The sequence below is a fragment of the Malus domestica genome, chromosome 06, assembly GCF_042453785.1.
Source record: "Malus domestica chromosome 06, GDT2T_hap1".
In the NCBI taxonomy this organism is placed as follows: domain Eukaryota; kingdom Viridiplantae; phylum Streptophyta; class Magnoliopsida; order Rosales; family Rosaceae; genus Malus; species Malus domestica.
The window spans coordinates 23,294,996-23,318,728 of NC_091666.1; the positions used below are offsets into that span (position 1 = coordinate 23,294,996).

Genomic DNA, 23,733 nt, shown 5'->3' on the forward strand with positions numbered 1-23,733 from the left:
AAAAAAAAAAAAACACCAACATATTAAGATAGCTCATCTTATTATAAATTACAATTTACACTTAAAAACTCCAAGTACTAAAGCTACACAAAAACAAGAAACGCAAGTACTACCACTTATATACCTAAATTTGCAAAAATTAATCTAAAAACCAAGGTTTCCCAGATCAAATCCTCTTTCTAATTAGCAAGAACTTCCCAAATCAACTCAGGATCAAATGAAGGCATTCCTGCAAGTGAACACCCTTCAAATTCCGACTCTTCTCCCATTCCCAACTCCGCCATCCCCATTTGAAACTCTGTTGAAACAGACGGCGGTGAGTTCTTCTCACTCCTCCAAACCCCGTCCTCAGACTCGGTCGGCGTCGGGGTTAATGACGCCATTTCGTGGCCAAAACCGTCGCCAAAGACCAAAGGAGACGACGAGGACGACGGAGAGGATTCCACCTTCACAACCTTCCCATTCTCACTGAAACTCCCATCACCGCCACCAACTGAAGAACTGCTCTTCTTCACATTCTTCTTGGCTCTGTCCCTCTTCACCTTCTGACAAATCGCTTGGATTTTCGCATCCACGGAGTTTTTCACGGCGTTCAGTCTAGAACCGTCGCCGAAACCCAACTTGCTCGGGTCCTTAAGATTTGGGAAGTTCAACCTCGCGTACTCACCGCGGAGCTTATAGGCCGCCCTGTCGTACGCATAGGCGGCGGCTTCCGCAGTGTCGTAGGTGCCGAGCCAGACCCTCATTCTGTTCTGAGGGAGTCTGATCTCGGCTACCCATTTGCCCCAATGCCTCTGCCGTACTCCCCTATAGAGCTTCTTCTTGTATGGAGCCATGTAAGTGGTTGAAGAACAAGCCGAGCTCTGCAATGGGTTCGTCGCAAAAGAGCGCGAAACCGTGGCGTTTGCGTTTGCTCGGCTTTCATCGCAGAACTTCTGGAGAAGGTCTCTCTGGCGGAGGTAAACTGATGAGCCCAGCGGCTCGGATACAGAACTGCCGCTGCTGGTGGTTGTTACGGCGGTGGTGAGTGTTTGTGGGCAGTGAGAAAAAATCGAGTCCAGGGTGTTTGTGGAGCTTGTTAGTATGATACTTGAGAGAGAAGATCGGATGTCAATGGCGTCTGTGAACCCAAAAGCAAGATTGTTTTCTTGCATTGTGTCCATGATTTTCTGGGGAAAAAAAAAAAAAAAATTGAAACAGACTGTTCGGAAATATTATGTGTGTAGGAAAACAGGGTACCAAAAAGAAGTCCCTTTTCCTAAAAATTCAGAACAAAAACTGAAAATTTTCAGATGGGAAAACAAAGAAAATGAAGGAGAAGAAGTGAGTGATGATCCGAGAAAAAAATATATGGATCGGAAAATATCAAAGATCAGAGCTCAAGTTAAAACTTAAAAGAAAGGGGGAAGCTTTTTGGTCTCTGAAGTTTTGGAGCAAGATTTGTGGAATTACTATGCTGAAAGGTTGGATGGTGTTGCTATTTATAGCTGCAGCTTATTGGTTGGATTTTTAACATCTACCTCTGTCCACGATCCAAAATTCTACATGGTTACTCTCAACCCAACTTTTAATATGGCTATATTGCCCTTTTGTGTGGAAAATGAGCCAAATTTGTGTTTAGATTTTTTATTTATTTTCTTTCTTTAACTTATGGTTTAATTCGTTTGTTGAAGAATAAGAGCTTTTTTGTTCATTTCATTACTTTCATTTCCTTTTACAATCACAAAATTACGTAACGACTGTTGATTTTTAATTGTCTCGTTCTTAACAACTTAAGCTTCTGAGATTTAGCAATAATCTAATACTGTATCGGTTATCGTGAAGTTGAAAATTTGCAAGTGACTGAGGGTATTAACTTGATCCTCATTAGTTAAAGCTTATGCAGTCTCAAATTTCTGTTTGAGTATGTTTAGCTTGAAATTCAGTTGGCTCAACCCTTAACATATTAAACTTTTGGGATTCAACAATTGTTAAAAATTATATTAAAAAATTGTTAACACGAAATATGAACTTGTCAGCTTACTCGTGAAGAAGCGTGTTAACTTAATTTACATCATTATAGTATAACCCTCACATGGATGAGTCATTACATCATAACCAATTATCATTGAGTTTTAGTTGCAATGAAATTGCTTAGGAAGGAATGAAAATTGAAAAGACAAATGGAAGGCTCTCAAACACACAAAGTGCAAAATAATTATGGAAATGAAGAAGGGATAAAGGGTGACATTGTAATTGCATGAAGGATCTAGAAACCCCAAAAGGTGTAATTCAACTGTATATGCAAGCAAATTCAATTGTTGAGAACTTTAACGAAAAGATACCAATACAGTTCATTTTAACGAAAAATCATATATTTATACTAAAAAATTAATCATGATACTATTTACTTTACCCTTTATTTTGTTCTTATCATTAAAACTCAAAATTTTCAATTTTTTTTATTAGTTTTCATTTCATTGTTTGTGAATGTAAATCAATCGTGTAAGATTTTTGGTTTCACTCACTCACTCCATGTGGTCGGCGGTCCCCTCTTTCTGTTCGATCAAAAGCTACTTTGTCGATTTATCATACTGAGAGAAGAGTCAGCTCTTCTGTTAAAGTCCATACCTTCAATAACTCTTCTTTGCCACGCGTCTTCCCTCTTCTCCCTTCCAGTCCAACTGCACAGAGATTTTGCCTTTTCATATAAAGTTCAATCATATCTGTGAATATTCGCAGCTTGATCGGCTAGCCATGATTTGTAAAGCATCTTACATTAAGCAATTATTAGGGTTTGTAGTTTGACCCCATTTCCTTCAAACTAGCATGTGTGCCGAGAAGGACTTACTGAGTTGCGGAGTAAGGATTTTAATTTAGAAGATGCTCAAAAGTCTCAATATAAAACGCTCTCTTAATCTTACAAATTTATTATTTTGTGTAGTAAGCAAATGTCCAATGTTGTGTGGGTCTATTATGGAATCGTCCTCATCTTCCTCTTCTTTAGATCTAAACCCCAAGTCTCTCTGACTTTATTTCTCCCTCCCTCATTCTCAAAGCTCACAAGCAACGGATTGCTTGAACTTCATAAGAGTCACCAACCTTAAATCAAACACGATGAAATAAATTAAAAAATGACAGACTCGGATTGGGATCATGTGCCTATGAAAAAACCTTGAAATCATAAATATAATACTAAACTTTTCTACGCGAGAAAAGATGTCAGATTGAACCTTATGAGACCATCGTGGTCCCTTCATAACTCTGCCGACAGACTTACCTACACTTTGAAATACCTACTACAATATTACGGACCGTTGATACCACGTTTCTATATGTGAGAAAGTTTGATCAATTTTCTAAGCTTTCTAACATTAAGTATTACAGTTTGGAGTTTGATCCATCGATCATCACATCAAACAAATAGTTGTACATGTATGTGGAGATACCACGTGATATCACTTGACGTTTTGGATTAATAGTACGATTAGGTCAAGTAGGGAAGTTTGATCTGATTTCTAAGCTTCTGACATTAGCAATAATAAGGGTTTGGAATTTGATCCATTCATTTCAAACAAGTTGTGCATGTGGGGAAGTCTCTCGTGCAAGTGTGCCAAATTCCTTGGCTACTAGGGAATATATTTATATATTAGTTTTATGAATAATCACGTCAAAATTATTATTAATTGTTAATGTATGTGAAATTTATAATAAAGTTTTCATGTGTCAAATATTTATATTATTAGCACACACGTGAGCCAATGTCCTTAGAATTTTCCGTAGAAAATATCCAAATATATACGATCCGCGTTATCTATTTTTATTAGATATTGAATAATAATGGGTTATAATAATAAGCAGTAAGGTCTATTTCATTACATTTTTGACATGATAAGCTCAACCAGTCTTCTTCTATCCTTACTTTTTCCTTCTCACAAGATTAGTTTAATCTACCCTGATGTGGATTCCTAACTGCATATTCTCTGTACATGAAGTGCAGGTTTTGTGCTCTGTGAAAAATTATACTTATCCTAATTTGGGAAAGGTATGTTTGCAAAGAGCTTCTCAATAGTACCCAAAGAATTCCACTGGGATAGGAAAGATTTCAATGTGCCCAGAATATAGACACATATGTCATATGTTATTGTACAAATGGAGCAACACTTGAAAGAAATTTTTTATCTCCACTTGTACAATAACATATAACGTACCGTCCCGTATTTCAGACACATAGAAAAATTTGTCTCTGGAATAGAATGTAAGATTGCTACAGAATTTTCTTATGAATGTCGCATCAATATTCAATGGTATTTATATATTATGATCATTAGGGCATGTAATAAATACGAAAATAAAGTACCATGAGATTGAGAACTTGAATAATGGTTGAACCTTTTTATTTTAATTGCCAACCATTGATACTATCAGTGTCTTAATCAACAAAATTATGTTCAAATTTTATTGGTTCTTAAAAATTGTAATACCATTTGAGATTTTCTTAAAACACAGTAAAAGATTGAAGAACTTGAGTGGTAATTTCTGAATTGACAGATAAAATAAGGGGTAAAAAATAAAGGCTTTGTAGTCAAAATAGTCTCTGAGATTGACATAACTTCTTACTTTGGTTTTGAGATTTAAAATAGATAGAACTGGTCCATGAGTGTATCATATCAATCATTTTGGTCATCATGTGAAAAATCTCTATTAAAGTAAGAAAAATGACAAAAATACCTATAATTTTGTCAAATCATTTTGAGCCCATTGTTTATTAAATTAAGAGTATTTTTGTCATTTTGTTCCTTATTTATCAGAGATTTTTTATAGAATGATCAAAATGATTGATTATGAATAAACTCAAGGATCACTTATATTGATATCAAATCGAAGTGAAGAGTTATGTCAATTTCAAAGATCATTTTGGCTAAAAAGTAAAAAATAAATGTTGGAAGGTAGCCATAAATTGTAGAGGGAAACTTGTGGTGCAATTGAAAGTCTACAGAATCCACTCAGAGATTGGGTGATCTTGTAAGTAAACCTAACATTTCCATATACCTTTTCAGTTACTTGTATTCTCAATCAACCCTAATGGAATCTATATGTGACATTGCAAATTGAATTGATTTTGCATTTGAATTATAAGTTGTTTCACAAATTTGTACAAACTTTTTTATTTGAGTAGCCCATAGGAGTTAGGAACTGCAACATGGAAGAAGATAACTCATTTGCTTCTCTCCATGTCATGCCCATAGCAAATAAAAGGGAAAGAAAAGTTGGTCATGTGTCTTTTAATTGACTTAATGACCACAAGTACATATTACAATGGGTTTCCTTAGCAATGAATTTCACTTTCAAAATATGTGTGGTTATAATCTTTTGCCGTATAAGGTTTACAACAAGTTTCAAATGCATAAACGGATGATAATCACTTAATAGCTCAATTTTTTCATTAAAACTGAGACAGAAAACAGACAAGTGCTAACATAATCGAAATCATTTGGTTTAGTGACAACTAGTTTTTCCTTCTATAAAACATACAAAGTTTTGATTTTATAACCGACAATTCTAAATTAAAAATGACAAGAATTGTAAGATACAAAGGAGAAATAATGCATGCTAGCTAGTGATCGAGAAAGGCATCACGTGTAAGCATACAATATCACTAATACAAACAAAGCCAAAACTAAAATATGAGTCATCTTCTTCACCAATAATTAACCACTGATTGAATGATTTCTTAGACCAATTTTCTTCCAAACTTCCGAAGGGACATCTTTGGAATAATAAGAAAAGGTTGGCATATCATCACCTCATAACGGGACCAACCATAGTATGGTGGCATTGAAGACGTAAAGGTGTTCTTGAAAAGGTGATGGGGGGTTGTCCTTTTGAAGGACAAAGCTCGTGAAACGACAACACCTCCCATCTTCTTCATCGGCCCCCAAGAAAATAAAAAGTTTGTGTATTTGCATGTGAACGAAAACCTAACCGATCCTCACAAATCAAATCCCAAATAGTACTACTTGTAATTCTACCACGACTCCACCTCCACCCCAAAAACGTTTACCTAGTTTTTTGGGTTATTAACCAAAAGAAGTTGTGGTTCATGTGGGGAAAACCTAACATGCATAACTCGTTGTATTGTAGGGGTTGAATTTTGTCATCACAATTAATTGAGTTTTCATTTTTCATTCTTCCCTTCCATTCTAATGTCATTAACTCATTAAGGTGTTCTCCATTCTTAGAGGAAAAAAATGCATTATCACGACAAGGTATGATCACAACAAGTTACGATCACACAATCACGCCATCTCTAATTGTCTGGCCATAATAGTGCAGGATTTTTTTCATCTTCAATGGTGCGGGGCTATATTTTGTTCCTCTCACTATTTTATTATTTTAGCATATTTTAGTGTTTAGGTTTCGTTTTTATTTTCAATTTAAAAACTTAAACTAATTACCAAACAAGATTTTAATTTTTTAATTTAAAAAAAAATCAAAATCATCATAAGAAAATAAAAAAAATAAAATAATTATCAAATAGTTTCTGAAGTAAATTTTGTCGACTGAGTTTTGACCTGGCTCAACAGAGGGGGGCATCTGAACGTGATTCAATGCCAACACCAAGGGCAATTGTACGACTTGAAGGTCAAAAAGTTATATTTTGGCAGTATGCGGACTGGGTCGCAAAGCAATCTGGCGACGCCGACTATATCACAACTGTCTCCTGAGGCCGACACGTCCCACCGACGGCCTCACAATTCACCGGTCGACTGCTTTATTTCTCCACCGGCAAAAAATAAAAATAAATAAAGACTCGGTCTCGTGAATCATAAGCGAATCAACCACCACCACGACGCCGTTTCCTTCCCCGCCAATTCACGTACTTGCGTCAAAACTTTTATATTTGAGGTCATCGTGACGTCACATTAGGATTTTTTTTGGTTGGAATTTATTATTTATTTGTTGAATTTTGTTGGAGTTTACATGAGGATGATTTAATTAGGACTAGGAAGAGAAATTTTGGTATCACTGATCCACATATTTTTGACACACTTATTATGACGAGTTTAATAATCGATTCTAAAACTTCTTACTTACGAGTAGATAAAAATATCACGATGATATTTAAAACTTAGGTATAATATTATTTAGTAAATACCTATGTTCTAAAAAATATATTGATACTAAAAAAAAAAAAAAAATACTTGGCCTAAGGGCCTAGATGCTATGCGGCTGGCAACTACTCTAGAAAGAGCGCCTAAACTTGCTTAGGTGCTCAGCTAGTCCATCTAAGTGTCCGCCTAGATCCACCTAGGCACCTACTTAGGTCATTCCTCTTACTTCGACAAAATATAGATAATTTTATTTTGCATTTTATTTTTTTAATAAATAGTAAAAGACTTGTTAAATATTTTGATAAACACTCATTATACTCTTGTTCCCCAATTGTAGATACCGCTATTATTTTCAGGTTTTTATTTTAGGGATGTGAGATCAACACACCTTTTTTTACTTCTCTCATACCTTTTTAATTTTCGACCGTTGGATCAGATGAATTGAAGAAGATCAAAGAACATAAATTAATAAAGGGTATGTGAGAAGTAAAAAGGGATGTGCTATCCACACATTCCTTATTTTATTTAAATCCTTATACTTGTGGACCCTTCTACATAAAAGTCTCCTGTCTAGTGAGCCTCCCACATGCGCTTGACCCTCTTGGGGCCGTGAGCCTGTGGCGATTTGAAGAAGATAACACTGACAATTGACTTGGTCACAAGCCTTAGTACAAAGTGGGGCCACGTTTTCCTGATAGCAGTCCCAGTGGGCCCAGTCTGTCTGCTAAAACTAGTAATGGGCAAACAGTACCTTCAAATACATACACACATGATTATGCTTTGTATGATTGAATCTGTTTCTTTGGGTTTCAAGTTTCAATTGATGGAATACGGTTCTCTTCCTTTCTTTTTTCATTATCTTCCATCTTTTTCTCTCAAATTTTGTTATTTTGTCTTTCTCTTACTATAAAAAATTAATATAAGATGCTGACGTAGCTTAACTATGACCGTTCAAATAGGAATGGAGGAAAGAGGAAGGAAAAGATGAGGGAGAGAGTCCTACTCCCAGATTGATATACACATTCTCTTTAGCGTAAAGTTTAAAGTGCAGCAGCTGACCTAATATTTTCTGTCTGAATACGATGGAAGACTTATAGATATAATAACCTTAAGGGAAGGGATCCTCATTTTTTTAAAATAGGGATTAGTTATGGAGTCTACATCACATCGAACTTTAACGATCCGAACCATCTATTTTTCAAGTTACACCTCATAGATCATCCTTGCAAAATATTAGCCAAATCGGAAATATTTAAGACATTTAATTGAGTTTAAAAAAAATAAATACTTTGTTATATAAGAAACAATGAAATTTTATTTTGATAAATAAATAATCAAATGGTTTTGGATTGAATTGAATTTTTGCAAAAATGATCAATGAATCGAGACTTACAAAATAGACGGTTCGGATCGTTAAAGTTTGATGTGGAGTTGGTCTCACACCTAATCCTCATCTTTTGAAAAAAATGAGAATCCCTTTGCATAAAGAGTGTATACATATATAATATGCCAATATGCGGAGAAGATAATGTAGTGTTATCTTAAAAGCTACAAACACCTTTGGCATCAATGGCATGCATGGGCCCTAAACTACTCCAAATCTTACAGACCAACGTATTTCAGAGATAAATGATCACATGTTATGGCCAGTGCAAATAAAAATAGCTCTTCAACTTCTGCACTGCTTCACTGTTAACACACACTTTGGTTGGCTTCTTTCACTTTCTTTGATTCCTTGAATTATACTAGTAACCATTGTGTTAGCAACAGTTCCTCGTGCTAAATCGTTGATGTTTTATATGATTCACTTACCATAACGATTGACAATCATTTAGGTGCTCAACCATTGATATGTTGTTTGATCCACATGTCGGTTGACACTCATCTATGCGCATGTAAACAATTGTTGTTAGCAGGATAATTAGGTGCCATGCACTCAACTGTTGATGCATTGTACATAAAACCACCTTAATTGCATTAAAAACTAACAGTCATCCACATATGCGTGTACGTGATTGTCATTAGCATTATAATCCGTCATTGCTAGCTTGCTAACTTCATCCAGATGAAAGAAAATTAAATGAGTCAAAGATCTTTGAGTTAGACCATATCTGGTATAGTGAGAATGAACCAATGTCTAATCAGGTTTCCAAATTTCTTGCAATGAGCTGGCTTGGATTGTTTGATTTGCTAATCATGAAATTATTTACATTATTATTTGCAATTTTAATTCTATGATTGTATGTGGTGGACCTGGTCGGTTTGACAGATGCTATTACTCCATTGTTTTATTCTGATAATATCTAGAGCCCACGCCCAACCTCCCAGAAAAGGAAGAACGACAATGAACATTTAAGTGTGCTTGCAATCAGACCTATCTGGAGGCTGGAGCTGTGGACTTTTATCCTTTTAGGGCTTCTGTTTTAGCGTTTAATTAAATCAACAGTTCTAATCATATCAAACCCCTCAAATTAGGGGAATTAAGTTGACTGAGATATTTATATATATAAAGAAAGACCAAGTCATCTTCTTTGAGAGCATTAACAGGAAGCCAGCTGGATTCAACCTTCAACCATATTAATATTACAGACCAAAGTCAAACCTCCACCACATAGAGACCAAGTCAAAAGCTAACTAGGGTTTAGCAGTGTTTAAGCTAGGGTTGGGACGTGGCCCACGTTTGTGGTGTTGGAACCCCTTGTTTGTTCCACATCAGCTAGGGGAAGGAAAGCAAAGCAATTTAAATAGAATTACTCCATTTTAACTATACCGAAGTTTTCTGCGATAAAATCCCATACCTAAAGATTGTGCATGTGGTTAAGTGGGGACAGTATCGGTGTTGTTGGAATGGGCCCTCAGCCCCTTGACCTGAAAAATTCCACATGGTATCAGAGCAAGGTTGTCCACGTGTGAAGCCCAACGGCCATACGCGCTCCACGTCACCCAATTGTTGTCCACGTGTAGACTTGAAAATCCGCCACATGTGCGGAGGCGTGGCTGCTCATTGTCATTCATACGCCACGACGATTTTGAAGTAAACAATCAGCCAAGGTTGTCAACGTTCGGGCAAGTTGAGCAACCTGAGCAACAAGGGCATCAAATTCTGCCCGGTAACACGTTCACCCCTACGGACATCGCTGCCAGGGTTCCTATCATAACTTCCATCATTAGCCGTTGAGAATAGGGCGTATTCTTGCTTTGATACCACTTGACATGGTGACAAAGAAAGATTATTCAACGATCTTAAATAACAAGAAAATTTCAAACTAACATCTTATTTACAATGCCTCTTAGCCTTATACAAATAGGATTAAAATTAAACAAATAACAAAGTACCAAAAACACCTCTAAAACTTAAAACCATAATAAATAAATAAAATGAATTTTGGCTATAAAGTCCATACATCATGGAAACTTGATGAGTTTGATGCACATCGCCGTTCTCTTTCAAACAATGAGTAATCACTAGAAGAAAAAAGCTCATCTATCACGGTGAAAGCCCGTGATAAATTGCAATCCACCACGGACACTATGCCCGTTAGTATTCTGGATGTGATAAAAAGTCTCAGGTTCTACCACGGGCAATGCCCGTTGTCAAATGCAATATAACCACGGATTGTACCCGTTGTAGATTGAGATCTAACACCACGTGCTATGGCCGTTGTCAATTACTAATTGACCACAGCTAGTGCTCGTTATAAATTATTTTCTAGAATTAAAAAAAAATAAAACTATTTAACAAATATATATATATATATATTTAGTACAGAATAACCAACAAAATTGCATATTTACTACAATATAATAACTATCTAAAAAATACTTGATAATATTATAACAGAATTTAAAAATACTTGAGTTTCCAAATAAATACATAAACAACGGAAATCATAAAGTACTATCCATGTAGTTCCTAATGAATACATAAACAACAGAATTCATAAAGTACTATCCATGTAGTGCCAAAGTACCATTTTCTAGTCTAAGTACGAACTAAAATTACTCTCCAACTCCGACGTACTTAGATGACCAAGCAATTGTATTAGATATAGCATCCTCCAGGACACGAAATTCACTTGTAGGGCGGTACAAAGATATATTCTCCACTCTGACAATAGTTACCCAAAATTTCCAACAATAAGAACCAAGCACCATGTGATGAACTTTCGCCTCAGGATTTGTTAATTCTATTTCTCCAGTTGCAGACATCGAGACAAGTTAAACAAAATCAAATTCATACCTGGGGAGATAATTTGGAAACCTAGTAACTAGAATTGGGAACCTGTTTTACACCATTCTTAGTTCTTTGGAGATCTATACTGCCTCCCTGAGATCTATAAAGCCCCAAAATCTGACCCACAAGCCGTGCATTTTGTAACTACCTCATCAGGGACCTAATAACAGCAGTAACGAAATAAGAAAGAAGGCCAAATAGGTGTTGACAACAAATTTCAATGAGTTCGCAAAATGAATGATAGAGTTCAATAGAGATTATGCATTGAATGAATACGTTTGATATTCATGCACTTTTGCACAGAGAAATCAGCTGGCGTTACTTCACAACAAAACACTACCCCTCATGTAAGTACACTACTCATGCCTATTTGATCAATGTGAAATACAGGCCTGAGTCTAAAAGTTCAGGCACATAAGTCAATCTCTGTAGTTTACTACCCTGCTCAAAATGAACACATATATAACTGAAACACGAAATGATTAATCCAGCCCACCTCCAGTAATTTTCACATAGAACCAAAGCATCATATACATCTCAAAACAAGTATCAATGTTTATACATCTTAGTAATTTCCAACCTGTACAGTTGCAGCAGTCACTGTATCCAAAAGGGTGTTGGCAGTGTTACTATTTGACTGCAATCTAATACGCCTTGGCTCAATATCAACAGAGCTCTTTGACCAAAAGGCGAAGGTAGATGAGTTGGTTTTCTGCATGAGAAGAAAAATAAACATACAAATTACTTTTACCTTAATACATAAATTAAAAGTTCCTTAACGAACTTGATGCTAAAGTAAAAGGAACTTACATCACATCTTGTAACGGTGTCGAGGGGATATGAGAGAAAAGATCGTTTGGATACATGTCTGGAGATTGTGAAATGGGCTATATACACAATATGAGAAAGATGCATATTTGAATCATGCCATGCTCAACAAAGTCAATATAGAGTTGAACCGTTGAGGGGTTTCAGTAAACAGGTTGAAAGCGTCTTTCTATGTTTCATTATTCTTACATGTGTGGAACAAAATGTTACTAGAGAAATCCTTCTTCTTAACAGAAATCCCAGGCAGAAAGGCAAAAGCCAAGGGAGAAATTAATACCAGCATCCACAGAATCTAATGTACCTTGCCTATAAAACCTGTTGAACCACCCAGTCTTGCGACTCCAACAGCGACATTAACAGGAGCACCACCAGGAGCTTTCTTAAAAACAGGTGCTTCAGCAAGTGAAGCTCCACCAACGGTGGGCACAAAGTCAATTAGCATTTCCCCAAAGCAAACAACCAGGGACTTGTCATCTTGTGACCCTCTTTTTTATGGGAGGATGCATCTTTAGAATCTTCATGCAAAACCAATTTTTTGTCTGGAGCTGCAGTCACATCATTTAAGCAGTATTAATCAAATTGCCAAGAAGTTCAACAAGCTATATCTACGCCTCAATGTTGCATATGCAATAGTCCGCCATGGACATACGTTTAACGTTAATTAATACGAAAACTTTCTCATCGTCTATGCAATTAATTAAGCTAAAAAACACACAATTGCTCCAACTGGGACTATGTTAGAATCAATTCACCTTCTTTTATCCAATTTTGGTACTAAAACTAAAACTACAGATTAATTGATTCAGAAACTCGAAACTGCATGTTAAGTAAACAAAAATTGTTCATCTTTACAAAGCATATGTTATCCGACTAATCCTTTATTGTTTTAATCGTGATTTTTCAAGCAGATAACAGATCAATTACCAAACACACGTGCAGTGTAAATCGTAACACACAGTGAATCCATACGAAGCAAGAAATTATATTTCGAATACAAAAGATTCCTAATCACATACTAGAAAGCATATACAGCCATAACATGAATTTTTCACTTGAAAGAAGTTAATTTTTAAGAGAGATTCACAAGTGGGTAAACTTTGTACCAGAGATTTGATCAAACATGTAAAGAAAAAGATTGATTGCTGCGAAAGATAGATAAAAATTACAGAAACCCAATGCAAAGAAATGCCCGAGAATTCAGAAATCATCAATATTTTCTGCAAATCAATGATATTTCAGCTAAAAAATGTAACTCGAAGAACCCAGATGTGAAACCGCCCAATGTAATACTAATGGATTGAAATCCCAAAATTTAATCAGGACGTACGTATATGATCAGAAGCATCGTATACAATCAAAATATGGAAGGAAGATTTAACGAACCTGGGGCGAGATTATTAGCCATTGCAGGAATGGAATTATCACCTCCGTAAGCATAAACATCATCGCCATACCCGCATCGGGACCCGCATCATACCGCTTCCCATATGGATCCGAACCCAAATCGGATCGGCTTCGATTGTATCCCCCATACCTATCATCTAAATAGGAGCCGTCGGAGCGACCGCCGTGATCAAATTTCAGAGAATTCTCGTATGGATTTTCATATCCAGAACACATACATGAGCATATTGGAACAAGCTTTGGGATTTTTACCTTACAGAAGAAGCCGTGGACTTGGGTGCGCAGTCGATGGAAGGGAGGACGAGTTCGCGAGGAAATTGCCAGGTTTGCAATTAGAGATGGTTTTGTTTCTGATTCCGACAAGGTGGAATTGGGCTCGGGTATGCAAAAGTGGAGGCGTTTAGAAATTTCTGAAGAGGAAAGGCAGAGAAGCTGCGAGAGAGAAAGGAAAATGAGGAGGGAAAGCTAACGCGCTCTCTTTGAAAATAGGGAGTTAGAGATTTTGGGCGCTATGCCAAAAGTTTGGCGGCGCTCCAAATTTTAATCTCCCGCCTTCTCCAAATGTTTTCAATTATGAAGAAAAAAATTAAAAACATCCACCACGGGCCAATGGCGTGGTGAATTCATAAAAAAGGATGTGGTAGTTTGAAGTAACCACTACGAGCATATCTGGTGATAATTATGATATTCCATCATGAATATAAATGTTCGTTGTAGATTATTCGTTTTTAACAACGGGCCAAAATTTGACCGTAGTGGATTAATGTTATCTACCACAAGTTAAACTTGACCGTGGTAATTAAATAATTTTCACCACGAGTTATATATGCCCGTGATAGAATTGATGTGGTAGATGAACTGTTTTGTTCTAGTGAATGAGTCAAAATCGAACATTGGGGCCCAAGTCTAGAAAGCTTTATTATTATTGTCCAATTTGCACTTTTCGTGTTGATCTTCAATTCATTATGTTATTTGATCTACATAAAAAATTAGTGTTAAGATGATGAAAGCTAATCTTTAGGTTTAAGTCTTTCATGTTAGTGATGATGGCAAGTGGGTTAAATCCAATAAAATTCTAAGTAAAAAATTCGATTCCATTTTAATGTAACAACAAAAAAAAAAAAAAAAAAAAAAAACAGGTTGCTGGGGTTCAGGGTTCCACCCTTCATATTAAAAGTTGAACAATAGATGAACAGGCATCAACTCCATATGAGTTTGAGGTCGCTGACGCCTTTTTTACAGCAACCATCATTTGGTGCCCATCCAAGATCGCCCTGATAAATTAGATCTCGGGGGACGAGAAAAAAAATGTTGTGAACTCCCCTAAACCCAAAAGAATGGAGAAAATTAAGTAATGAGAGGGCGACTTTCGTGTGGTAGTAATTGAGATCCATCCAATTTTCAAAGGAGTCGTTCCTGGTCTAGCAGTTGAGCAGGGACTTCTCTCTCTCTCTCTCTCTCAAAACCTAGCATAATCCAGAAGAAATGGTGAGACAAAAGTTCCTCACGTTGAGGGTGAGCTGGAAAGCTAGGGGATCATATCTTTCAGTTCGTCACGTTACGGCGCTTGCATGGTCTCCTATCGCAAAAAAATTGATGCAATTTTGGAATAGTTAGCAACTTGCATGCAAAGTCTAGTATATGAATTAATAATTAATTTGTAAAGAGAAACGAGATGAGTTAGTAGCATTACTCTACGTAAAATTAAAAAATATATATATATAATAAAAATGAGGAACTCAGCCACCACCTTACGACTAGCAGCTTTATTAAATCTCATTATTTTAGAATTTCATAGTAATCTTAAAACTTCAACATCTCTCTTACCATCCTTCATCCTCTTTTTCTATTTCCTCTTCTCTACATGTATTTCTCTTTTATTACTAACATAAGTAAAAAAATAATTCTAGTCATATCAAATTGGACAAGGATTGTCTGCCCTTCCACTTCCCGTGCCCTCCCGTGCCTTCCTGTTTGTGTGGTCACGGTTAAGTCACGTCAACATTTTATATTACTATTCATTTTTATCTTATTATCTCTATAAAAAACAATATAAAATTTTAACGTGACTTAACCGTGACCACACAAAACAGGAGAGCCCGGAAAGTAAGAGGACAGACAATCCTTGTCCTATCAAATTATACCGCATTGATGTGACAAGTGATTATCATGACCACATCAATTAGTGTTTTTCCAACTACCATAATCAATTAATGGTTTTACTCATCTCATTGAATATTAAAGTTTCCTCATCGAACAGATCACATATCACGTGATATGATATAAAATATTTAATTAGTATAGCATTATTCCAAGTAAAATTGAGAAAAAAAAAAAAACGAAATGGTTATCAAAATAGTTTTCGCAGATAACCCATCATCTGGACTAGGTTACAGCCCAGTTCGGCCCACACCCGATTATCTTTTACATTATCCGCTGAAGCCACTTGGAGTCCGGTCCATTTGCTTCTTCACTCTCGGTCTCTGAGTCTCACTATTTTCTGGTCTCCTCTCTGCGTACCTTCGTTGACATCCAGCTTTCACGGTTCAAACTTTAAACCCCATTTTTTTTTCTCAAAGAAAAGTATCTTCCTCTTTGATGCAACCTTAAACATTTGCTAAGCAGCACAGTTTGTGCAGCCATTGATTCAACCAAGCTTATGCAAGACAAGCACAGAGAATCTCCATATTCTTCTTCTTCTTGGTAAGCAATCTGAACCTTTCTTCTATGCCCTTCACACAAGTTTTCGTTTCTGGGTTTTCTTTTTCTTTCTATATAAGAAAGCTTAATGATTTCATTTATTGGTTTTTAATGGAAAAATAGGGTCCGGTTGTAGTGTAAAGAAGTGGGTTTGTCCCAGATCATGGAGAAGAATTTTGTTCTGTTGGTTGGGATTTTATTGTTGCAGATTGTAGTTCATTGCTCTGGTGCTGATTCGAAGGTAAGGAATGAGAAAACTGATTTGAATTGGCTTTTTGTTTTATAAAATCCCATAAATTGCAATCATGGGATGAAAATTAATCACTGGTTTTCTGCTGCTGTTTGGATTCGGATGTAGTTATGATCCTCGTTAGATTATTTTGGCGGAAAAGGTAACTAGAATTTAGTTTGGTTGGCGATGATCATTTGAGCTTTACACATAACAAGTGATGGTATTCTCTAATGTGTGTATGGTTTAAAATCATGTACTTTGGTTCTATGTTTTGTTCCTCGTTGACCTGAAAAGTTTCAGTCGCCATTTCTCATGAGCAGCGACTTAGTGGACGCAAGTTTTTTGAGTCTTCCCTCACATCTATACATCGATTTCAACTGCAAAAATTACGGAGTGCGGCAGTCTTTCCTTCATGGATCTCTGTTTGTTCCTCTGTCATGGACCCATAGATCAACTGATTTATCTTCCCTCATGTAATTTTCTGTGTGCATTTTTGCCTCCATTTGATGAATGTTGGAGCCAAAAATCTGTGCATGAAACTGGATCTGAGCTGGTATACTCAAGTTTCTAGATGGATCATTACTCCTCAAGTTCTTAGATGGATGCAATGATTGTGGAACTTCCTGGGAGTGTAGAATGATTAGTTTTCATCCAAAGCATGTGGTATTAATCATGGCATTAGTCAATGGGTGCTCAGCGGGCTCCCTTGTTTTTTTAAAACGGAAATTGCAATTTGGACCAGTGATTTTATATTTTTGGAGTTATAAACTGGACCAAATGAAACTCACTTTTTATTTTTGGAATGATTTTAATTGCTTTTAAGCGTGTATTTATTGGTTAGAGGTTTTGAATGTAGGTAGAATCTGGTGTGAAAACTGATTTGGGTCAGAAAAGTTTGTTAGCATCGACTAATTCAAATGGTTCCAATGATAACACTGTTGGGTCTAATTTGGTTTTGAATGCTAACGATGTTCAAAAATTGAAGAAAGACGGAGACCAGGTGGTTGGATCAAAGGAGGGTGATGCGGATAAGAAGAGCAATCCAAGTAAGGAAGTGGGTGTGAAAGAATCTGATACTGTGGCAAAGAGTGGTGGAGGATCGAGTGAGGGATCCAAAATAGAGGGTGAGGACAAGAAACAGAAGCCGAGTGATGGGTTGGAATCAAAGGAAGTGCCTAAGGAGGTGGATAATGGAGGAAATGCAATCTCTGTGAACCCCATGAGGAAGGAGGGGACTCGGAGTGAGGAATGTGGTCTATCTAATATGTGCACTGATAAGGGCAACCAGCTGGTTGCGTGTTTGAGAGTTCCCGGAAATGGTATGTTTTACATTTTGTATTCATGACAGTTCTATGCATATTTGTTGTTTATACTATCCATCCTGGGTGTTTTCCTGATTTCTTGGACTAATGGATTGTTCTCATTCAAACTGAATTATTAGTCTGGTTAAGAATTCGGTATGCAATAAGTCGGTATGCAATAAGTCTTCAGATATTAGAGTCTGTTCTTTATATTTTTTTCAGATCATTTTTCATTTAGCATACTAAAATATGGTTTTTTTAATTTTATTTTTTAAAGTTAAGTTTGTTATGTTTTTCATTGATCATACGTGACATATTGTGGGTTATCATTTTTCAGATTCTCCCCATCTTTCACTTTTAATTAAGAACAAGGCCAAAGGCCCTCTCTTGGTTACCATTGTAGCTCCTGGTTTTGTGAGACTGGACAAAACAAAAATTCAACTTGAAGAGAAAGAAAACGGAAAGGTAAGTGTAAAGACGCTATAGAGTTGTTCAATCACAAAAGATATTTTTGTTTGATGATTTCTTAATTGAAGCTAATAAATTTATATTGTGATGCAAATACTTCATAACGTCCTGTTTTACTTTAGACTATAATGTCTAATACTGTTGTAAAAAATTGTGCGATTGCTTTTGCAAAATAGTTCAAAGGGGATCCCTAGGGCTATAAGAGAATCAATTTCTTGTTTCCTTTAAGAAAAATGCAACCTAATGTTAATATTCATCAGCACATAATGCCCGGTTGGTAATGCTTCCTTGCTTGAAGGACTTCATAGAATATTCAGCTTGTCCTTGTATTCCAATTGGCTAATGAGAGTTTTCCTCCAGGACACTTGGTTCCTTTGATCATAGTGTGTCATAAGTTCTTAAACTTTCCAGATGCATACTGCTACCATGAATTGGCTGAATCTTTACACCTATGTCCCACGTGGGTAGTAAGTCTATCCAAAAAGTACCTTGTAGTAAAGAAAACCGATGCAATATTAGTATTGCGGATGCACCAATTAGGCAATAGTCTAATAAGAATCCCAGTACACAATAGATTGGTTGATTCTAAAGCCTATCTCTTACATTGATAGCAAGAGTTTACAGGAAGCTAGATCAAATGCTCTTACTCATAGTGGTGTGGTGGCCATGGGTTCAACTAATGGCCTTGCCAAGTTGGCTTGAACACATACCAGTGGCAATATGTAACTCATTTTCGTTTTGGCATTGAGAAGATCTAGGCGTGTTTTCTAGAGATGTAAAGTGTAATGCTTGTCACCATGTAAAAAGTGGATTTTGATCTGATATAATTTGGGTTCTGCAGGTTTTGGTTTCAATTGGAAGGGGAGGAGCTGGCGGTTCAATTGTGCTAAAAGCAGGAAATGGTCAATGCAACCTTGATTTGAAGGACCTGGTCACACACAGTTCCAGGAAGGAGCCTGAGAATTCTTCAAACTCTGCCTACACAAACTTCCTAAAACAAAAACCTATGATTGCAGTTGTGTTCTTTGCTGCAGTAATGATATTGGCATCAGCTTGGATGTGCATCAGCTTTAGGAATAGGCGGTTCTCTGGCAATGGGTTGAAATATCAGAAGCTAGATGAGGACCTGCCAATTTCCAATGAGGAAAAACCGGTGTTGCAGGTTAACGATGGATGGGATAATAACTGGGACGATAATTGGGATGATGAGGAGGCACCCCACACACCCTCAATGCCGATTACTCCTAGTCTCTCTGGCAAAGGCCTCGCCTCACGACGATTGAACAAGGAAGCGTGGAAAGATTAGTCAGTTAGGTTAAGAAAGAGATTATAGATGCATGTTTCTATTTTGTTAATCTGTCTGTTTATCAGTCACAGATAATTATCTGATTTTCCATTTCCCAAGCAGATGTAAAAACAGGAAAAAAGATTTCCCACTTATTTACATGAGGCTATTAGCCGACTTGTACACCAAGGCTTTTTGGGTGTCTTTAGTGAACTTTTGCTCCCGTTCTACTTTCTAGGGCAGATGTGGTTTAAATCCTGCTGGCTAGGGTACGTCTGCTCTCTTGCACCTAAGTTCGAATTTTCTTTTCCTAAAACTAAAGTAGTTTTATATATTGCTTTGGCTCGTCTCTGGCCTCACTCTCACAATCCTGATCATGGGACACCCCTATCGAAGATTTACTCGTGGATTATATGCCTTCCTAACTATTAGTGGATTTTGGTATCTCCTAGTCCTTGAACGCAACTTTGTTCTGTTTTTGTTTTATCGTTTTAGTAATTAACCTTGTTATGAACTGCTCATCTTATTTTGGACTTGAAGGGGACTGCTGGGTTAATCTTTGACCTCTTGTTCAACCTCAGACTTTGTTGGGTTGAGCATGGCAATTCCCTTATGTTGTCTCAATAGGCAGCCCAATAAGGTGAAGAAATAAATATGTGGACTACAAAAGAAATACTTGCAATAAGGTGCCAATTTTCTTCTTCACATTGCAGTTTGTGTTGTAGCCTTGTTGGTATGCAAGATGGAAATTGTTTGCTTCTCCTTTATTTTCCTTCATATTTATATATTAAGAACACTAATTTTCTTTTACTTTCCAATCAAATTGTAGGTACATTTTTTTTTCTTTTTACAAACGATATCAAATTCTAGGTTTATCATTCTTACATGTCCGTTTGGTATTACCTTTTTTTTTCACAAAAGAAAAAAAAACTAGTTCATTTTAAAATTAAGCAATAAAAAGTATTTGGTAAAACTAAATATTTTGTTTATGTTAAAAGCAATGACCTCTACACAATAATTTTTAAAAGCAGCTTGTAAGTTGTTTTTAAAAGCTAATTTCATAAAAAGCAAAGTTAAGCCTTTTATGGATATTTTCGATTTCTGTACTACCCTCATCAGTTTTTAGAAATCACATTTTTTATCATTCTAAATACATTTCACACCTTGGAGACACAAAGTGAGGGTCACCACCTACCATTACAACAACTAACCTTACATCAGCATCGCTATTACCACCACCATCGTTGTCACCATTGCCGCTACCGCAATTGTCATTGTTGCTGCCACAACCACCACATCCACTGGCACAACAACCTCTACTACTAGTATTGCCACCACCATAATTGTCGTCACCGCCGCCACCACTTCCACTACAACCATAAACGCCACCATTGTCACCACAACAACGATCGCGACTACCGCCGGTTGTCGCCGCCTTACCACCATTGCTACCTATGCACCCTAACCACAACCATATCCACACCACTTTTGTTGCCATCACCACTGTTACCCCCACCACCACCGGCAACATCGTCGTCACCATCACTGTCCTTTCACCATCGCTAACCTCACTACCACCATCGTTGCCACTGTCGACGCTGCCACCACCACTACAATCGATACTACCAACATTGATATTTTTACATCGCAACCATTACACCCTACTACTAACACCACTATCATACCCCCACCATTGATGCTACCATCACCACCATTACCGTCGCCATCGTTGTGTCGCCACCATCCGCACTACCATATCCAGTTTTTATCACTTTTTACAATTATATTAGTTATATTAAAATTCACCAAGTGCTGTTACACTACTTTTCATACTCGCAACACTTTTTAAAATACAGTTGATCAAACTCTCAACTGCTTTATTTTACAGCTGATTTTTGTTAAAGCACATCATAAACAGTTTTCTAAAAAGGTATAGCAAACTCAAACTAGCCCTAAGTCATTGAGATTGGCTCAAATAGTGTTGATGGTTGGAAAATGAGGTAGGATCAGACTAGCTCAAGCAATCGGCTTTCTTCTATTGTAAAAGAAAACGACGACTAGTATTGACATAAATGCACATCTAAAACAAGAACCTAACAGAGGTAACTCTAAACACTAAACCCTTCAAATCATTCAATTCGAAGACTGAAAATTAAAATGAGGGTGTCTAGATAGCACCACCCTAGTTAAAAATGAATCAATACAATTCGAAATACCATAGTTCTTTTTGCTTGCAAAGGACAAAACTATTTTATCTTCGAAAATAAAATTTTGAACTCAAGAACAAAAAAACAGTTACATTACCTTAACCAACCGATAATAAATCACATGTGCACATTTTTTATCCAACGATGTCAACCCAAATATTGCTTGTGAATTAGTTGAATTCAAATCTTCTGCACCCATTTGTATATGTGGCTTTTCTGTGGCTCGCTTGAAATCTTGACACTTGTCTGCTAACTGAACAAAAACCTAACAAAGTTAACTCCAAATAAAAAGATTATCCAAAATAAAAACTCTAAATAACAGAAAAAAAATAACAAAATTAAAAAAAAAAAAAAAAAAAAAAAACCCAACGTATTGGGTACTCTTCAATTAATTATTCTCCCTTCCCACCACCTCCTCCCCCACGGACCACTACCTCTTTCCCACTCCGACCTAGGACCCCGGATCTAATAAACTTCCACCAGATCGAACCTATCGAATTGAACCCAATTGAAACAAAAACAGATTGTCCACAAAAATCAACAAAAAATATATTTGATTGTTCATAGTTTACGAGCAGAATACCCTATAATTCGCAATCATAAGAAGTTTTTTCGGTCGAATTTCGTATGAAGAGGAAAGAAAACGAAGAGCCGTGCTTGGTATTATTATTTATTTAAAAGAGCACATAATCAAATTGAAGAGTTAATGTCTTTAAGTAAAGTTAAGTGATTGTTCATGTGTCAAAAAGTTAGACAAGTCATTAAAAAAAGTTATACACAAAACAAGTGCATAAGACTAACTCGAATTAGTTAACTCCTTGTATGATTCTTGGGACAAGAGTAGTTGATAGAGATTTAATCAAAACTATATCCTTTCCATGTGTGTCTCATGGGAAAATCTAATGCCCTCTTTTGTCCTCCATTCCTAAATTAAAAATTTTAAATTAGTAAAAAAAACTCATGTTATACATATTTTCACATCATGTTTTGATTATTTTTTTATAATAAAAGTTTAAGAAGGGGAGGGTACCGCATCTAGAATAAGGGCATATGACAATCTTCTTTAGCGAAACTCCAACCTGAGTTTTACGTCTAATAAAGAGAACGATTTTTATCAATTTAACATTTATTTTTTGTTATACAAGACAAAATATGTTACTTAGTATTACAATTTAATAGTACTTCTCTTCATTTGTAAGTAAAAAATTTTAAGTTCGATTTTTTGCAAAGATAAATTTGAACCGCATTCTAACTTGTTGTAAGGCTTGATCCAAAAATATTGTAAAAAAAAAAAAAAGGCAAAAAATACGTAGTCCCTGGAATCACGCTCCCCTCCTGTCTTCTATTCCTCTTAATTGTCGTATCTCACAACCTCTACTTCTACGATGTCGTATTCAACAACGGTATTTAGGGGCATGTGAGGCCTAGCGTCATCGTCACCACGTGTCACATTATCACTGGACCACCTTGACGGAGCACGTGCAGTGGCTTCGCTTCTCGTTAGGTTGCGACTCTCACAGCACGTGGGGGGACCTACGGGAACTTGTCAGAGGGCACGAGCCCTCACATGACAAAGAGACACGTTTCAAACTTTCCGGAGTTAGCGGCCGGAGAATCAACGTTGGATGTGACCGTGGGAGGTAATTGACGGCTGAGATATGCGAACAAATGACAGTGTTATTGTATTCTCGTCTTTACCTTGTCTACTAGTAGGGTTTTAGAGGTAATTGGTGGTCGAGTATTTTATTTCACGGTTGGAGTCCGCCGACGACCTATTTGAGTTTTGACTGCACATTATTTGCAGCTTTTTTCATGCCTGATAATATATTTCATGATTTTGGTTTTTTTTTCAAGATTTTTTATTTTTTTTATTTTTGCGACATTGTTTAATTCTAAATAAGCAAATTTGCAAGCTAAATGAGTAATGCTACACTTATTTCCTATTTGTACTATCATTTATATCATATTTCTAATAAAAAT

At 36.4% G+C, this 23,733-nt stretch overlaps 3 protein-coding genes across 7 annotated transcripts; 1 reads left to right on the forward strand and 2 right to left on the reverse strand.

Moving 5' to 3' along the window:
* Window positions 1-23: 23 nt before the first annotated feature.
* On the reverse strand, window positions 24-1,449 carry LOC114825322 (ethylene-responsive transcription factor ERF061). The gene has a single exon (XM_029103702.2). The coding sequence runs from the start codon at window positions 1,161-1,163 to the stop codon at window positions 180-182; it is 984 nt and encodes a 327-aa protein (XP_028959535.2). The 5' UTR covers window positions 1,164-1,449; the 3' UTR covers window positions 24-179.
* A 9,454-nt stretch (window positions 1,450-10,903) lies between these two features.
* LOC139196705 (protein FREE1-like) lies at window positions 10,904-14,053 on the reverse strand. Of its 2 annotated transcripts, none has more exons than XM_070823052.1 (4): window positions 13,540-14,053; window positions 12,458-12,701; window positions 11,909-12,040; window positions 10,904-11,488 (listed from the first exon to the last, which is right to left on the reverse strand). In XM_070823052.1, exons 2-4 carry the CDS (start codon window positions 12,596-12,598, stop codon window positions 11,429-11,431), a joined length of 333 nt encoding a protein of 110 aa, XP_070679153.1. In that variant the 5' UTR covers window positions 12,599-12,701; window positions 13,540-14,053; the 3' UTR covers window positions 10,904-11,428. The 2 variants fall into 2 exon arrangements, with proteins under 2 accessions (XP_070679153.1, XP_070679154.1); XM_070823053.1 differs by having other exon boundaries at window positions 12,139-12,701; window positions 13,540-14,050.
* A 1,955-nt stretch (window positions 14,054-16,008) lies between these two features.
* Window positions 16,009-19,735, forward strand: LOC103428275 (uncharacterized). Of its 4 annotated transcripts, none has more exons than XM_029103704.2 (6): window positions 16,010-16,104; window positions 16,200-16,263; window positions 16,384-16,501; window positions 17,349-17,811; window positions 18,131-18,258; window positions 19,103-19,735. In XM_029103704.2, the coding sequence occupies exons 3-6, from the start codon at window positions 16,424-16,426 to the stop codon at window positions 19,565-19,567; spliced, it is 1,134 nt and encodes a 377-aa protein (XP_028959537.2). In that variant the 5' UTR covers window positions 16,010-16,104; window positions 16,200-16,263; window positions 16,384-16,423; the 3' UTR covers window positions 19,568-19,735. The 4 variants fall into 4 exon arrangements, with proteins under 4 accessions (XP_028959536.2, XP_028959538.2, XP_028959537.2 ...); XM_070823574.1 differs by having other exon boundaries at window positions 16,012-16,104; window positions 17,478-17,811; XM_029103703.2 differs by having other exon boundaries at window positions 16,009-16,263.
* The last annotated feature ends 3,998 nt before the right edge of the window (window positions 19,736-23,733 follow it).

Bases quoted from the DNA above. Each gene is read 5' to 3' on its own strand.
- LOC114825322 (XM_029103702.2), bottom strand. From the start codon at position 1,163: ATGGACACAATGCAAGAAAACAATCTTGCTTTTGGGTTCACAGACGCC.
- LOC139196705 (XM_070823052.1), bottom strand. From the start codon at position 12,598: ATGCTAATTGACTTTGTGCCCACCGTTGGTGGAGCTTCACTTGCTGAA. The intron at 12,041-12,457 runs GTACATTAGATT...CTTCTCATGCAG, and splicing joins CAACAGGTTTTATAGGCAAG to AAAACCAACTCATCTACCTT. The intron at 11,489-11,908 runs GTTGGAAATTAC...TGCTGTTATTAG, and splicing joins TGACTGCTGCAACTGTACAG to GTCCCTGATGAGGTAGTTAC.
- LOC103428275 (XM_029103703.2), top strand. From the start codon at position 16,424: ATGGAGAAGAATTTTGTTCTGTTGGTTGGGATTTTATTGTTGCAGATT. The intron at 16,502-17,348 runs GTAAGGAATGAG...TTTTGAATGTAG, and splicing joins GCTCTGGTGCTGATTCGAAG to GTAGAATCTGGTGTGAAAAC. The intron at 17,812-18,130 runs GTATGTTTTACA...ATCATTTTTCAG, and splicing joins TTTGAGAGTTCCCGGAAATG to ATTCTCCCCATCTTTCACTT.